At 45.3% G+C, this 16,959-nt stretch overlaps 1 protein-coding gene across 2 annotated transcripts in view; it reads left to right on the top strand.

The window, feature by feature from the left end:
* NPEPPS (aminopeptidase puromycin sensitive) overlaps positions 1-9,470 on the top strand; it is a 39,291-nt gene extending 29,821 nt beyond the window's left edge. For both annotated transcript variants that reach the window (XM_042787476.1, XM_042787477.1), the window contains exons 15-23: positions 29-168; positions 1,693-1,827; positions 3,255-3,474; positions 4,103-4,245; positions 5,013-5,069; positions 5,556-5,663; positions 5,953-6,108; positions 6,216-6,263; positions 8,078-9,470. In XM_042787476.1, coding sequence (XP_042643410.1) covers positions 29-168; positions 1,693-1,827; positions 3,255-3,474; positions 4,103-4,245; positions 5,013-5,069; positions 5,556-5,663; positions 5,953-6,108; positions 6,216-6,263; positions 8,078-8,230 — 1,160 coding nt within the window. In that variant the 3' untranslated portion in view covers positions 8,231-9,470. The remainder of the gene's footprint in view (positions 1-28; positions 169-1,692; positions 1,828-3,254; positions 3,475-4,102; positions 4,246-5,012; positions 5,070-5,555; positions 5,664-5,952; positions 6,109-6,215; positions 6,264-8,077) is intronic.
* The last annotated feature ends 7,489 nt before the right edge of the window (positions 9,471-16,959 follow it).

Here is a 16,959-nt window from a genome sequence, read left to right as displayed (position 1 = left end):
CCTTCCTTTTTATTGTTTCTTCCTTTAGGGGAGGATTTCCCCATGTGGATGGTCCCCATAAGTATTTGTACAAGTGATGATCCCACCTGTGCCAAAATGCAAATATTGATGGACAAACCAGAGCTCACCTTGGTTTTGAAAGACATCAAACCAGACCAGTGGGTGAAGGTGAGTTGTCACAAAGGAGAACTTATTACTGGGAATAAGTCTGATTGTCACTGTAATGTTCCCTTGCATTTCATTTTCTTCCTCTTCCCCCTCCCCTTCCTTTGCAATCTTGTATTTCTTACGGAGGGGCCTCTCTGTGCTGCTATTGAATATTGGCTCCTCTCTATAATGCTTGCGTAGCGCAGTCCTTTGCCTTCCAAGAGTAGCCTAGACAATGTAAACTTGAACCTCTTAGGAGTCCAAGTCCGGAAAAACAGTGTATAATTAGAGGCAGCTTTTGAGTTGAAATGTGGTGGCTTTTTTGGTATCCCATGGCAACCACAGTTTAGTTAAAGTCCATCCCGAGCAAAAATAGTCCTGTTTATCTTTCATTAGTGTGAAGGTTTTCTACTGGCTATTGCCAGACAAGTACAGATCTTGAGAAAAAATTCACTGTTGAGGTCTACTGCAGATACCAGTCAAACTGAATTTTAAAATTGAAAGACAGCAACTGGCTGGGACGATTGCTGTACGACCTACTGAGGTTGAAGAGTAATTGTTTCCAAGCTGGAGCTGTGTTCTTAGAGGTAACTCCATGAAATAACATTAAGGGTTGGTCTTTCTCAATATTAATCAAATCTTCCCATTTAACTAACATGGGCATTCCAGATGTGAGGTCTGGATATTCTCTTGAATCACCATATCTATCTGGGTCCTCCCTGGTAATAAAGAGGGGCATGAAATGGACAATTCTGAAAATGCCCTGTCTAAGTGAAGGTAAAGTTTGATATTTCTGCCTGAGAAGGCAAGAGTCCAGCTCAGTCTGTGGTGAATTTGTGGGATGGCTGGCTGTCAGTCTGTGAGGTTTTTAGTTAGTGCCATAGTCCTGAGGACTGGCAATTGGACTGACAAAAATCATAGCAGCAGCAAAGGGGGTGACTGCCTGATGAGCTCAGCAATGGTTTTGGTGTATGTCAGGTACTGTTGTTCAACCAACCACAATATTTCACCGTCTACACTAAAATGCTAGTAGGTAGTAGTGTGTGGCTAGTATAGTTCATCAAGCTTACTGACCATGCCTTGCTTTTACACTGGGCAAAGGTGCTTGCTCTCCTTTCTTAGGAAAATGGTTTTACCAAAATCAAACGGAGCAGGTTGTGGAAGAAAGGTTACAAAAGTTAAGATTGTAGCATCTGCAGTCGCCTGGATTTTATCTTCCTGGTACACAATTACCCTCAGTTCAGTTAGGATTTATTCCTAGAAGAAAAGTTTCTCTTTTTTTCCCTTGCTCCCAGTTCTTACTCTAGTCTCTGGTTCATTATACCAGCTCTCACTCGTCTTCTGTACCTCTTAGTGAATATTTCTGCTTTGAAATCTTTAGTCTTTCTCCCTCGCTTATGATTTGGATTTTCTTTTTATTTAACTGATAGCAACTGACTTTTCTGAGCTGCAATGCTTTGAGGACTTTCCAGTGGTTCAGAAAATAAAAAGCATTTCCTTATTTGTTTCTTACTTTTAATTTTTTATTTTTTTGGTACTTTTCAGTTAAACCTTGGAACAGTAGGGTTTTACCGTACTCAGTATAGCCCTGACATGCTGGAGAGTTTAATACCAGCGATCAAAGACCTCTCCCTACCCCCTGTGGACAGGCTTGGCCTGCAGAATGATCTTTTCTCTCTGGTAAGTAACCTTTGCTATTCTGTCTAATAACGAGAGCTACAGTAACTGCAGAAACTGGTGTCTGAAGAGTCAGTCTCAGTTTCTGGAGGCAAAGTGCCTTTGGGATTACTGCATCCATCTAGCTGTTAATTAGCTTGACAAGTTCTAACTTGTATTATAAGACTTAAACCCTATGGAAGCAGTCGGTCTGTAACTCCTGTTGCACTGTTCTCTGTAGGGGTGTATTATACGATAGGATTTTTTACAAATTTGTTTTGAGAACTTGCTTTCTTTTAACTTGTCAAAATAAGGATATTTTAATGATCCCCTCAATGACTTTATCAAATACTATAAGCACCATGTGCTTTATTGGGTTGGGCTCGTTATAACTGTCCTCCACTGGAGGAGGTGGCTGTTGGGGATTCTTACTGTTTAAAAGCAAGGGATTACCCTCAAAGCAGGTGTCGCTTGCTCTGAACAATTAGTTACTGTACTCCCTTGTTCAGGTTGTACTTTTATTCTTGCTAGTCAGCAAGTATATGGCAACTTTTCAAAAAGTATGTTTGATGCCCTCTTTTTCTAGCTTCAGGTGCGTAACTATTGTCATGACTTAATTGAAGGGCGTTGAAACTGTAGCCTGAAGCATTTCCCAAATATTGCAAGACTAATGGGACAAAAAATTGAACAAATAATGCATGTAGGAATATTGTGTTAGACTTCTATTTTGATTTCCGTTTTAATCAAGTTTTTATCATAGGTGAATATAGCTTAGATAATAAAAATTGATCTTCTTTTCCGGTACCATAATTACTGGTCTGGTTCCAGATTAACAGCAATCTGAGCAATCTGGTTGGAGATACCTACTGTAGGTATTAACAGCTGCACTAAGCATAGAAGTGTTTTCATGACTCTGTGAAGCAGTTAATCTAAAATTTTCCTGGCAGAGGTGGAAGGACAGTACTACATGTACTAATTCATGGGAAACAGGAAGCGAAATTATTATTGCAGTCTTACACTCTCAATTTAATGAAGAGCAAAAATTAAATCTCTAAATCCTTAGAATTTTTAGTTAAAATAACATTTTGGTGGGTGTCGTATCTGGCTGAGAATAACTCTGGGGGTTTGCTTTTTCTTGCCAGCACTGCTACAATTTTGTTCAGTCACTTAATCTCCTTGTCTGTTTCTTGTTTGCAAAATGTGCTTATAATTATATAGCTGTCTCCTTGTAAAGTGCTTACCTGTGTATAAAAAGCATTGTGTGCCCTGAGCAGACAGCTGAGGTGCTTTGAGTAGTGTTAAATCACTTTAGCAGAACCCCACAACAGAGGAAAATAGTTTATATGCAGGCTGTGCAAACTGAGCAGGGAAGACTGTAAAATAATGTGATGAGCTGTTAAAACATCTTAATTCTGTTTGGAAATCTTAATCTGTGTCTTTTCCTCTCCCAGGCCCGAGCTGGAATCATTAGCACTGTAGAGGTTCTAAAAGTCATGGAAGCTTTTGTGAATGAGCCCAATTATACTGTGTGGAGCGACCTCAGCTGTAACCTGGGGATTCTCTCAACTCTCTTATCCCACACAGACTTCTATGAGGAAATCCAGGTGTTCGTGAAAGATGTCTTTTCACCAATAGGGGAGAGACTGGGATGGGACCCCAAACCTGGAGAAGGTAAAAAATTTATGCTGTGAAATCCAGGAGTGGTTTTGGAAAATTCGTGTGTAAACAAGCCACCAAGATTTTGGGAAAGGGGAGAGAAAAGGGAGGAAGAAGAGTCTGAAGGAGGCATTTAGGTGTATTTTTATACTGAAAAACAGACGGGCAAACAAAAAAAATCCCCAAACAACCCTCTGTTACCAGGCACAAGTGGAAATGGTAAAACTTTTTCCCTAGCTGGTCACTGACTGATAAAAATTCTCTGCTTTAGCTTTGCATCTATTGGAATGCATGAAACTTATTGGACTACAAGGATGGAAAGCCATCTGTGTGCGCGTGTACTTGTCCTAGTCTGTCCCGTTGCAGACACAAATGGTTAACATCACTGACAGCTCAGGTTACAGGCCTAGCCTGCTGTTTTGGCCAGAATCATCTTCTCCTGACCCTCTTGTAAAAAAAAATGAATGTATTCTCTAGTTGGCACCGAGGAGAGTGAGAAAAGGCCTAGTTTCTTTAGATACTCTCAAGCATGTGGAAGGATTGTTATATAGCTTTGCTCTGATCACTCTAGGTGGAAGAGCACTTAATTGCTGAATTGTGTCTCCAAATAATTTTTTTTTTCTCCCTCCTACTCACCCATTAGGTCATCTAGATGCCCTTCTCAGAGGTCTGGTCTTGGGCAAACTGGGAAAAGCTGGGCACAAGGCAACATTAGAAGAAGCCCGACGCCGATTTAAGGACCATGTGGAAGGAAAACATATACTGTCAGCTGATCTGAGGAGTCCTGTAGGTTATTGTAAATTTTGGTTCCCAAAAGACTGTCCCCACTCACTTAGCACTGTGTGCACTGAACTCTTGTATTTCTGAGAATAGGGAAGGTAGAGGAAACCAGTGTCAAGGTATGAGACCAACTGGTTTTGGCAGAGGTGGTGGGAGCTTGGATAAGTGAAGTTATGAAAAAAATTATAGCGGGGAGCATGGTACAAATATCCCAGTGTCTCCTGAATCAAGTAAGCCTCATCTGTCGTGGCCAGTACTTAGTTGTAACTCAGCTGTGCCCACATAGACTGTCACAGAACTCTGTTCTCTAGATTCTGTTGCTTTTTGGGTTTTGAAGACTATTCAAGTGCAGTGCTGAACCCGTACTCTTTTATGTCCATCCATGACCAGCCTACATACTCCAGGTTTAAAAGCACTGCGGTAAACGGCGGGGATGGTGGAAGAACTCTGCAGGTGTCAGCTTGGTCTAACTGTGGTGGATATGGGTTGAGTGTATGTGAAGTACTTACTGGCTAGGTGTTGTGTGGTACAAAGATTTCTTGTTCTGGTGTTTTGCTGTGGTTGAAATTCCTCAATTTGAGCATAATTTTGGTAAGAGGTAAAGGAGTTGATGCATCTTCAAAATCTGGTCTTAAAACCTAAGAGGGATAGGTGCCAGTATCTTCCAGATCTGTTCATTTGTTTGAAATCTAACCCAAAGATGTAGAAATTGGTTGTTGCATTTGTAAAAGTGTGGGTTTTGAAGGACCTTCCTTGTTTATGCTCTATTTTAGGTATATGTAACTATTTTGAAGCATGGAGATAGTACTACTTTAGACACTATGCTGAAGGTGAGTGCACACTGTTAACACTGCCAGCTTATTCAATGAACAGCTAAATATTCCATCTTCCAAGTTCCTCTAAGATGTAGTTTATCTGCAAGCAGACTCAATCGGATGTTTTACAGCTGTTGTGAGCACTAGGGCTTTGTTTTTGGTGTTCCTTGGTCTGTGTGTAGTGTGAAATTGCCACCTAGTGGAATGTTCCATCTCACATTTTAGGATTATTTTTCATTGCTTGGAGGCACGGTCCTACTTGGCCTTATATAAACAGTGGTGAAGATCAGTTTATTACTAACGGTGCTTTCTGCTGATGTATGTGTAATGAGGTCCGTAATGTGGATAGCTGCAGGATGATTCATGAACAAGTTCAATTTGTCACATATTAGGCTTGAAGACTAATCCAGCAGCTCTAGAGTGTACTGCGTGTTCAGTAGGGCCAGGTAAGAAATCAGCATTTAATGCCACGCGCTAATGTTATTCACTTTGGCTTTGAAGCTTCACAAGCAAGCAGACATGCAGGAGGAGAAGAACCGAATTGAACGAGTTCTTGGAGCCATCTCTCAACCAGAACTGATTCAAAAAGTTCTCACCTTTGCACTTTCAGTAAGTTACTGGAAAAGCTGCTGCTTCCTTGCCTGGTGAGAATGACAAGTGTGTTCAGAGCGCTTGGTGATGGAGCACTGTGCACATATAATGCACTAGTATTGGAGGAATAATCTTAACAATTAAGTCTTTGAGTTGTATCTTAAAGTTTATGGGAGGGGAAAAAAAGCTGGCGTTGACAGATTCGGTGTAGAAATGCATAAAGCCAGTTTGGTGCAAAAATGAATAAAGCCAACATGCTGTATTTGTTGAAACAGTCTTGAATATTTGTCTGCATTTTCATCTTCAGGAAGAGGTACGCCCCCAGGACACAGTATCAGTTATTGGTGGAGTAGCTGGAGGCAGCAAGCAGGGGAGGAAAGCTGCTTGGAAATTTGTAAGGGACAATTGGGAGGAACTTTATAATCGATACCAAGGTGGATTCTTAATATCCAGACTAATAAAGGTAAGTGCAGTGGTGAGAAAAGTCCTGTTCACGTACATAACCAAACTAAACTGTTATATTTGAAATGCTACAAGTGCTTACCCCTGGTTAATATTTTTTTCCCTCAGCTAACAGTGGATGGATTTGCAAATGATAAAATGGCCGCAGAAGTTAAGGTAAGAAATTTTAATTAAAGAAAAGTGATTAACTTAGTCTGTGACAAACATTGTGTGCTCTAGACTGTAAGCACATTGATGGAAGAGCCATGAGTTTCCATGTGGGTTTTGTTTTTGATCTGTGGCTCTGCCTCTATTTGGACTGTTGCCTGGTTCTCGAATTGCACTGCTTTAGGTGGAGTTATTTTATTGAAATGTCTTAAATTAGCGTTTTCACAAAGTAATGTGCAATTTCGAGTGATTTCTGTTTCATTAGTTTCACCCATTTAAACTTTGATGACATCCAGCACAGTTCGTGGCAGTGGTTTTGAGACTCCCTAAAAGACAACCTTTACAGATAATTACAGCAAAACCAGTAGTTGTTACAACTTCCATAGTAAGCTGAGGTTTACATCGCCACTCTGTTCCTCCCCAGACTGATAGGGCACATTTGAAGCTGGCTGCACTAGCACCCAAGGAATCCTGGGGGAATTAATAGGGCAGAAATTGGCTAAATTCCACGCTGTAGGACCAACTTTTACATGATTTGTGCAGTGTACTGAGAGCAAGGCTTTGGCACGAGGCAGGCGATCGTGTTTGCAGAGTCTGTCTCAAAGTTGGCGGCTCGAGGTGATGTGATTGCACTACTGGACTCAGGCATCTCCTCTGTCTTAGGATTATAGGTGCAGGTCTTGGTAGAGTTTGGAGAATGCGTGTGGCTTTTATTATCGACTCTTTGCCTGCACTTAGAAGACACTTAAAAATAGGGCCCTTAACTGTCACTTTCCTGCTAGGAAGATGTGCAGGAGACATTCTTATTTCAAAGATAAGCTGAGCCTACCCTTTATTATCCATCTAGTGATCTCCTCTTAGAAAAGAATTAGTGGCATAAGTGATTTTACGGAGAAATCTTGCACTATAGTTAATTTTCTTCTTAAAGAACCCTTTGCAAAACATTTACCAGAACAGTCATCTATAACTAAATCATAACTACTCTCTGGGAGAGCTTCTTGAGACAGCATACCTAGCTTTCACCCAGAGTACTTAATGTGTCCGAGTCTCAATGCCACCTTGTAGTGCATGTTAGTACGAGGTGATCTGCCAAATACTGGGAAAAGCTTGCTTGTGTGAAGAGGGGGGATGACTCCCAGCTATGCCAGCTTACGCTACCCTTTAACCAGTTATAAGGTGCAAAGTCACAGCGGCCTCTGGTGCAGCTTCTACAGCTTCAGCTCGTCACAGGGGATGGATGTTGTTGATTCTGGAGGAGGAAATGTGAGACTATTCAGCAAAACTCTTGAGTGCTGCTGGTGCTTGGAGGTCATTATGCAGCTTGGAAAGAGGCCTAGGTAGAATGCTAAGAAATCTGATACCTAGACAAATGCTTTTGCAAAATGGCCTTAGGCTTCCGTTAGTGTCTTCTTCCAAGTATCCAGAAATACACACTTGATTTGCTGCTCGCTTGCTGCCTCCCAATGAGGGACTGAATTCATCTCTTCAAGTGCTGCTTGCTGTTCCTGGCAGCGAGGACAAGACAGCACTGGAGGCAGCGTTTGCACTCGTTTGTAGAAATGCTGCCGTGGCTTTCCTTTAGCAGAGAAATGGAGACATTTTGCTGTTCCCACTCTGTACCTGGGATTACACATCTTGCAAACTTGGCAAGCACCCTGCAAAATGTTCAGAGTCTGCGATGTTGGTGGGAGCAGGTAGCATGAACTGTAGCCAGAGCAGGAACATCATTCACAAAAGCATTTTGATATAACCTAGGGAATTTGGCGACTTACAAATATAATCTTGTCTATGCCTGTTTATACCCTTGTGTGCTTTTTATACAGGCCTTCTTTGAGAGTCACCCAGCTCCATCGGCAGAACGCACTGTCCAGCAGTGCTGTGAAAATATTCTGCTGAATGCAGCTTGGCTGAAACGGGACGCCGAGAACATCCACCAATATTTCCTGCAGCGCAAGGCCCCACCAGCCATGGTGTGAATCTGTGCATGCCACTGCTGCAGTCCTGCTGCCGCCTCATGGGGAGAGGGAGGAGCTACCCAACAGCTGAATCATATGCCAAGAATTTGGAGTCTTTTTCTCAAACCAATGGGGATTGGACAATGAATGTAGTTAACTGGTTCCTGCTCACACTCCAGATTTAAATCCTATTAAAATTATCAGCAATTCAGCAAAAAAAAAAAAAAAAGAGAGAGAAAAATCTGTAAATATGATAGTAATAAAATAGAGCATAACAAAACTGTGAAACTTCCTCAAGCCTTGTCAGTGGTTAAAATATTTAACACCCCCCTCCTGACACTCTTATTGACAGATGTTCTGTTTTTTACACCTCCCCCAGCCCTCCCCAAAAAAAAAGGAAACCAGTGGTTTCTAGGTCAGTGGAAATTTTGTGGAGAGTCTGGGGCAAGAGTGGGTTAATGCCTCCGAGCGTTGTGTGGAACAGGTCACTCAAAGGCGGGTAGCTGGTATAACACAGAGTCTGTACATCATTCTAAGTGCAAGGTTTTGGGGAGATGTTCCTGCAACCCCCCCCCCAATCCAAGGATAGTAGGTTCCCTCCCTTTTGTGTTACCTCTCAGCAAAAAGAAAAATGTTCTGTTGCTCCTCGGTTTTTCTCCTTGGTTCCACTTGCTGATGTCCTTCTTAGAGATAACGGAATTGTAAGGAAACATCTTTCATAGCCACATTAAATAAGAGAAAGATTCATGCGATTTATTTTTTTTTCTTACTGAAGTGCACCCTCAAAATGCATGCAAATGAGGAGATAACTACTGTGTGACTGGTTCTCCTGGCTGCTGTTAGGGCAGGTCTCTTCTATTCAAGACACCGTTACTTGTCTAAAAGATCCAGCTTGTTCAATCTCCTCATGGCCGTAGCAACACTAGCTTTTCGTTCCTTTCTGTGATGTTGATGGTAATTTGATTCAGAAGCCTTAAATTAGTGATGACTGGCGTGATGATGAAGTCTAAGCTGTGTGCCATCATTTACTTCACAAAGCAGCGTGGTCTACTAACCAGACACAACACCCTCTAATACAAAGGTTGGAGTTCCTTTTTTTTTTTTTTTTTTCTTTAACAGGAATTCATATTTGGTGTGGCTTAACTGTATTTCAGAAGGTCATCAGACTAACTGTCAGACTGCTTCCCTGAAACATTTTTGTGCTATTGTTTAAAAAAAAAAAATTAAAACAGTTGGCGTTAATAAAAATGTCAATGTGAAATTCACGTCCTGATCTTGTGTTCTGTTTGAAGCCTGAGAGTGGTGCTGCTTTCAAAGGACCTAAACCTCTGAGGGAACAGCAGAGGCCACGTGCTGATGGTGTCTTTAACGGCCCCAAGGAAAGCCTTGTTCTCAGCCTTCTCCTCTCCTGCTATCAGTGCTAGGTCTTAGGGCAGCTGAATGAGCACATCCCGTACTGATCGTAAGTAGACTTTGTGTAATCTGAATAATGATTGTAGTCAAGTGCTAAAGAGCTAACCAGGAGAGAACTTGGGAAGGTAAAGGAAAGGGAAAAATAATCGTGAACAAGCAAATTTCTATTGGACAAACGCCTGCAAAGTTGAGGGACTCTGCAGGAGGGAAGAGTATTGTGCAAATGCTGCTGCTGGCAACCACGATGAGCCAGGGCACGGATACCCCCCCGAAACGGGCAAGGTTATGGTTAGAGGAGGTGCAGTGCTGGTGAAGTGGATCACAGGAGTTGGAATCCCTGGGGCTAGCGTGGCTGCATGGTCAGAAACGAGGCTGAAACAGGAATTCTGTTTGTCCTGAGTCATATCTGTTAACTTATGTTTTTTCCTACTGTCAGCACTGCAGAGCCAATGTAATTTCAGAAGAGTAAGCTGGTTTCTCTTCTGCTTCTTGCACATTGACAAAATAACATGCAAAGTTGTGATTCCAGCATGACTGGTGATGTATGAAATGAGAAGTACTGTAGCTGCAAGTTGAGGTGATCTTGTTTTGACTTTAAACAATGCAAATGACATGCAAGCAGTTGAAGGAGAGTGACAAAAATAACAAGCTTGTGGTCAGTGAGCAAACTGAATAGTCTCAGCAGACTGACTAGTCCTAGTCTCTTCTGCCTGCAAAGAAAGTAGATTTTAATTATTTGTGAAAGTAAGTTTGGGATTTGTCCACTTAATACGAGAACTTTTTTTTTTCCATTGGAGACAAACTGATGCTCAGGAGAGGGTCAGGACAAGAACAGCAAGAGTTATTGTGGCTGAGGAAGGAGATGAAATGGGGCTCACGTGCCGATGAGCGAGGATGCTGCCTGCAGGAACTGAGCGTATTTGCGAGGGCGGCTGAGGGTGCAGTGTCCCTGCACTCACCAGGGATCCCGGAATGATACAGAAGCGTTTAACAAGGACTCCACTATCTATTCAAGTTAGGCATGTCTGAAGAGACCTTGATTTGTTATTTCTTTCCGGCAGTTTCACTGGTTTCTGTGTCAAGTCCTAAAGACCTGAACTATCTAGGTAATAGTGGGGTCCTTTATTCCTAGTACAGGCTTATAATGGAACTAAAAGCAGTACGGGTTTTCCCAGCAGCAGTGGGAGGACTTTGCCTCTGTGTCTCTTCTATCCCTGTCAGGTATAATGAGATAGTCCTGCCTGGATGAGTCCTGGTGATCAAGCGATGACAAAAATCTGCATTGATTCTTGCTCACAAAAACACTGGGGTGAAAATCTCCCTTAATGTCTGGAACAGAAAGTTCTTCTCGGTGATTAAACTGGCTGCATGCACCCACCTCGCTGAGGGGGCGGGCAGGCGCTGGGACAGGCTCCCCAGGGAAGCGATGAGGGCACCCAAGCCTTTGGGAGTTCAGGGAGTGTCTGCATGATGCTCTTCGGCATATGGGTTAGGTTCAGGTGGTCCTGCAAGCAGTAGGGAGTTGGACTCAATCCTGATGGGTTCCTCCCAGCTGGAGATATTTACTCTGTGATTTGTTGCTCCTTTAACTTACTTTTTTGATATGGCATTAGGACCCAACTTTACTCTTGGCATTTACAAGTAAGCTAACCTTGTCCTTTTTCTTTGTTTGCCCCCCCCCATCCTCCATCCAACAAAACCACAAAAAGCTTTCTTTAGTCAGCATCCCCCTGCCTAGATAACAGCACAGTTGTTCCAAAATAAACAACGTGTGTTGCTGTTACCTTGCTATTCTCTCCTTCTTCACAGCTGCAGGTAAACTTAGGGAAAAGGGTCCTTCTTGCAGACCTCACTTTGGGTTTCTATTGCAGACAAGTTAGCTGTGTTGTGTCCTAGGTACTGCCTCGCCGTAAAGACGCCCCTTTAAAGAAGCAGGAGCTTGATCCCTGTTGAGGTGGAACATTGGTCTGATAAAAGATGGGTTCATCCAGGTCAGGCTTTCGCCTAGCGAGCTGTCTTGCTGCTTGAATTTCAGGTGATCGGGGCTTGGGACGGCTGCTGCCCTTACTGCAGGGGCTGCTTCCTGCTGCACTGAGGCAGCAAAACGTATCAACGCCAAGGAAATGACCTGGTCCTGAGCAGAGGATGTGTGATTTGTGCAATGTTCTCTCAGCCTTGAGATTAAAGGGTTAATTCATATTTAAAAATAATTTCTGAAACAACTCCATGCTGCGGATTGTTGGGGGCTTGGAGGAAGGGGGTATGGTTGGGGGATGGATCGGTTTTGACTCATAATTTTTTTTTTTTTTTAAGTTGTCTCCCTCCTCATCCTGCATTGGTCATGATTAGAGGCAGCAGCCTCGGCTAGGTGGATCCTCAGTTGGAGGTGTGTCCTTTTTTAATACCCCATCAGCTTTAGAAAACTGAAGCTGAGTTTTAAGGAAATCTCAATGTGTTCATTTGTTCACTTTTCTTAGCAGGGGCCGTAAAAATAATGAAAGCAGCTGAAATCCAGTCGGTGTTGGTTGTGACTGGAAGCTGATATGAAGCCAGTTTGATACTGAGCCAGTATGGAATGGTCAGGCACCTGCACCGCGTTTGGCCCCGTGACACCGAACTGCTGAACTTCAAATAAGCTGGCAATTGAGGTTTTTTGAATTGGTTTTAGGAATGCTGCTGGTGGGTGGAGGACTGGTGGCCTCCTGCCCCGCTGGTGCTGACGCAGATCCAGTCCTGCTGCTGACACAGCCAGGTTTGCTCAGAAAGTGTCCCCTCCATTTCAAAATAATAATCGCAAGTACGAACTCGCCAAAGCAATTTGGGAAAGGCGAGTTTTGTAATAACAAAAAATATACATTCCTATATATAGTCATTGCTTTGATATTTGCAAGACTCTTACACATGAGATAGAATAATATTTAATCTGTCAGGAAAAAAAACACGAGCTTGCCAGGCAGATGTGGAATTAACTAGGAAAGAAAGTTTTAGAATCTGGTTTGCTCTCCAAAAATAGCCAGATTTTGGACCAAATTTTTCTCTAGCGTAAGTGGAACTGCAGCATCTGGAAAGACATTATTTGCTTCGTGAAATGCCAGGCTCTTTCTGCAAACATACGCGCGTCAAGAATACGCTCCGTGTTTTAAATTATAATAAAAATAAGTGGGGTACGGCAAAAAAACCAAGCTCGTGAACCCTTTGAAAAACAACTAAAAAACCAGCAAAACCCTAAACTTCCCAAATTCTTCTCTAATGTCTACCTACTTGTTTCTGTACAGGGTCATGAGATGCAGGGAGGTCTCGGTGTTACCCGCCATTGTCTGTCCCTGGGATTAGCCGTTCTATCGCTGGGTTTCAGAGACTTTACACCCGTGTTCTCTTAAAGGTACCTGAACCCCTGCTAAATACATGTAGGAGTGAAAATGCTCTGTGCCAGGCGATGGATAATTGACCCTCGGCCACCGGGATCAGACCAAGGCTCACGGCAGCTGCAGGATTGGGACCGCCCTGAGCGAAACCTTCTCCGATGGCCAAGCAGCCTCTGGAGAGTGAGGGAGGATCAGGGGTGGCTTGTCCTTCCGTGGCGATGTCACCAGCAGCGTCCTTCCACCCCAGCGAAGGCAGGGCCAGGCAGTAACAAGCCATCGAAACTCAGGCTGAGCAGGGGCTGGCTCAGTGAGCTCCACATGGGCTCTTTCAGCCTTCAATCACAGGAGAGCTCGATTGGCTGTGCTAAATTTGTGGTTTAAGGTTAAAATTGTTCGTGTTCAAGTGAAAATGTGTGGGGAAAATACACGTATGTGCCAAAACTCAGAGCCAAAGAGGATAGTGTGCTGTGCTCCACCGTCATCTTTTTCACTGAGTTGATGTTGTGGACTCATTAACTTTTCTTTTACAGGGACGCAAACCAGAAAAGAAAAGTGAGATTATTTTAAGACTGAACATAATCAAAGTGCTTGGAAATAATTTCCTCTAAGCAAGGAAGACCAGGTGAGTGTCTCTGCTCAGCCTTGTGTAACTTAATCATCTGTGCTGGCTGAATTTCATCCAGTTTTGGTTTTGGTTTTGTTTTTTTTTTTTAAAAAAAAAAAAAAGGGATTTCATCACCTGACTTAGGAAAATGCATCTTCTCTGTGCAGTACATAAGTCAGCCTTTGGGCTGCTCAGCAAGGTGAGACGGAGCGCACAGAAATGCACCACGTTGCTGCAATTCAAGGTTAGAGAAATGTTGCCTGTTAAGCAGCCTTGGACGTTTTGCTTCCTACAGAGCAAGGGGCTGCACCTGGGGCGTGCGTTGTCCTTTCAGTGCACGTGCTCGTCTGTGTAAATAACCTCATTCTGGATTCCTGTGTTAACTTCTTAAACCCGTCGTCATCTAAACTCGGCGTCACTTGCGGTGCTTTCTTAGAGGTTTCCACTGAACTCCAAGCTCTGGATATAAACAAACTTACAGAGTTCCTGGCCTGTGGAATTTTGGTAGGATTTTCTGAGAAACCTGAAGGTACTGACCAGCCTCGATAGACTCGAAGGGGAACCTGATGGCCTAGTTCTTGTTCTAACCTTTTCGCTTGCCAAAATAACCCCAAGTACCCCATCTCTAGAGTCAGCAGCTTTTCAGCATTTCTTTCCCAGTTTCTGTACTCAGTTTAGGAAAGCAAGAGATGATATAAGGCTCTGCAATGTGAATGCTGAGTATGCCATTTATGGCAATGAGGAGGAAAACAGTGCATCTAGTTCAAGTTTACAGCTCCAGCCCAAGCACTACCAGGGGGTGCTGACTCCACAGTCTCACTTATCCTGATTTTCACACTGGGTTTTTGGGCTTTCATTGCTACTAAGGGCAGATTTGTACAAAATTCTTTAATCCTCCTCTCCCTCCCTGGCTTTCCTACGGCAGCAGTCCCCTGAGGAAGGTCACCCTGGTGTGTGACTCTGCGCTTGGCGAAGCTCCGTGCGCTCCTGGGTGGTGTCGGAGAGCTTAGGGCTGGGGAGGGGACCGGGGAAGCGTGTTGGAGCAGGACCGTGCTCAGCTAACCCCAAGCAGCAAACTGCAGCCGTGTGGCAGGCTCCTCCGTTCCTGTCCTGTCCCTCCTCCCCGCCGGGGTTTAGCCACCAGGGAGTGAATTTCACCCGCTTTCAACCCAAATGCTGCTCAGCGAGTTGACTTTGATGCGCTAGCAGGTACTGCAGAGTGGTGAAGAGGGCTGCACGCAAAGCGAACTCCGTTCCTCCAGGCCAAATAACGTGTCCGTTCTGTTCCGTGAGTCAAGCTGTAAATAGTAATTGGTCTTAAACGAGTCAGCGATGTGAAGTGTTTACAACTCTGCCCCTCCAGACTCCTCGGCTGGTGCAGATTTACCAGGGAGCAGCACCCCTCTCTCCTCCCGCGGGCTGTGGTCCCGCCGTCCGTGCCCCCGCATCCCGCGCCCCCTCGCTGTCCCTTTCTCTCAGATCTCCGAGCTTTGCGGTCGCCAGCGAACGCAGTCCCCGTCCACCTTCCGGAGGTTGGTCTCAGCTTTGTTTTTCCAGCTGGAGCGGCCGAGACAGATGCAGGCGAGACACCGTCAGAACGCGCAACAAGATGATGCCAGCAGGAATTCAGAATTCAAATCCCGGTGTCTGGATGTGTTTTAGCCCTGCGTGTGACTGCACTGAACCCACTGGTGTGATACTTGGTACTCCTCATCCGGAGGTCTCAAAGCACTTTACCAAAGATGCTGATTGGGATTCGTCCCCGTTTTAAAATGTGAGGCTCGAGGCACAGGTAGACAAAAGAAGTTTTCAGAGATCGCCCTGCAGGTCACTGGCAATGTAAGGGACAGGATCTAAATCTCCTGAGCCCTCATGTATTGGTCTGTCCCTGTAACCTGAATTTCTTCAGGGGAATGATGAATCTTTTTTTGTTTGGCACAGTTGTGGGTGAGTCCAGTTTTCCTCAGCCATGAGTAAAACCAGTCCTCAAGGGCCAGCACTTGCTTCGCTCTCCAGCAGAAGCCTTTCCTCAGGCAACAGCTTGTGTTTGTGGGGAGAAACATTAGTGGGGTGGGACGGGAAGGCCTGGAGACATCGAGGATAAGTTAGACTGCTTTTCCCCAATCTTCCATGTTCAGGGGGATGGGGGAGAGAAGCTGCCTGGGCTGTCAGGCCCTGGGAGGAAGTGGTGAGGATGGTGGTGGCCTCGGGAAGCTGCTCCACCTCCGCCTGTCCTGGGCTGGAGATGGTCCCGGAGCCCCTGAAGCGGGAAGGTGAGGTGGTGCCGGGGCCTGACGTCCCTTCCCTGCCGCTGGTTGGTAACTGCAGTTGTTTGCAGCTGAAATAAAGGTGTGTCTTCTAACTCGCCGCGCCGTGCAGGAACGTGACTTGTCACCACAGCCCGTCCGATGCTCTCAGCTATTCCCAAATCTTCGCAACTCAAAAGAGTTTTCCTCCCACCCTCCTGTGCTCAGCTAAACTTGCCCCTTTCCCTCATTTATCCGCCCAGAGCCGGCTGCCTTCCGTCAGATCCCATTTCTGGAGCGTGTCCCTTTCCCCCAGGAAACCAAAAATATATTGAGAGCGAAGGATGATTAATCAAACAAGTGTGAGTGCCAGGGCAGAGCGGCAGCAGGTGGGGGCTGGGGGTCATGGCTGTCCCTTCTCCCTGCGGCCTTGGTCATTACTTGGTCCCACAGCGCTGCCTGATTGAGTTACTAATTGCTCTCTCCCGCTGAGCAAGCTGAAGCCCTGCAAGTCACATACAGTGCCTTTACCTGGCTTTAATTATTCAGAGCTACACCTTTGTTCTGCCCTTTTCCTCAGGTATTAATTTTTCATTTTTTTTTCCTCAAGTATTTGTATTTTTTTTTTCCCATACTACACCACACCCCATAGCTTTGTGCCCGCCCCCCACGCCCGTGTCACCCCTTTGCTCGGGCCAGCCGGGGGTGCAGAAGGAACCCCACTGCCCCCGCCTTGAGCCCCGCAGGGGGAGGTATGGACGGACACACGGACACGGGGCTGCACGAGGGCCGGTGCCGCCGGTGCGGGGGCTCTGCCCTGCCGCTACCGGCACCGCTTTGCCGGCTCAGCGCGGTTCTCCGGGGCCGCGGCACCCGCGAAGTCGCGTTGTATCTCCCCCCGCCGCTCCCCGTTAAACCGGCGGCAGCTCCAAGGCGAAGGCCGGTTCCCCCCCCGCCCTCCCCCGGCTCCGCTCCCAGCACGTGGCTTTCCCCGGGCCGGTTCCGGTTGGAGGGGTGGGGCAGGAGGGGGTTCCCCGCGGCTGTTACGGGCGGCGCCGGTAACCGGTACCAAGACCCCCACGTGACCGGTACCGGACCCCCACGTGGCCGCCCCCCCCCCCC

This window comes from Tyto alba, unplaced genomic scaffold (assembly GCF_018691265.1).
Source record: "Tyto alba isolate M040663 unplaced genomic scaffold, T.alba_DEE_v4.0 Super-Scaffold_12, whole genome shotgun sequence".
Taxonomy (NCBI): Eukaryota; Metazoa; Chordata; class Aves; order Strigiformes; family Tytonidae; genus Tyto; species Tyto alba.
Note: the sequence above shows the minus strand (reverse complement) of the source record. Positions and strands in the feature narration are given on the sequence as shown.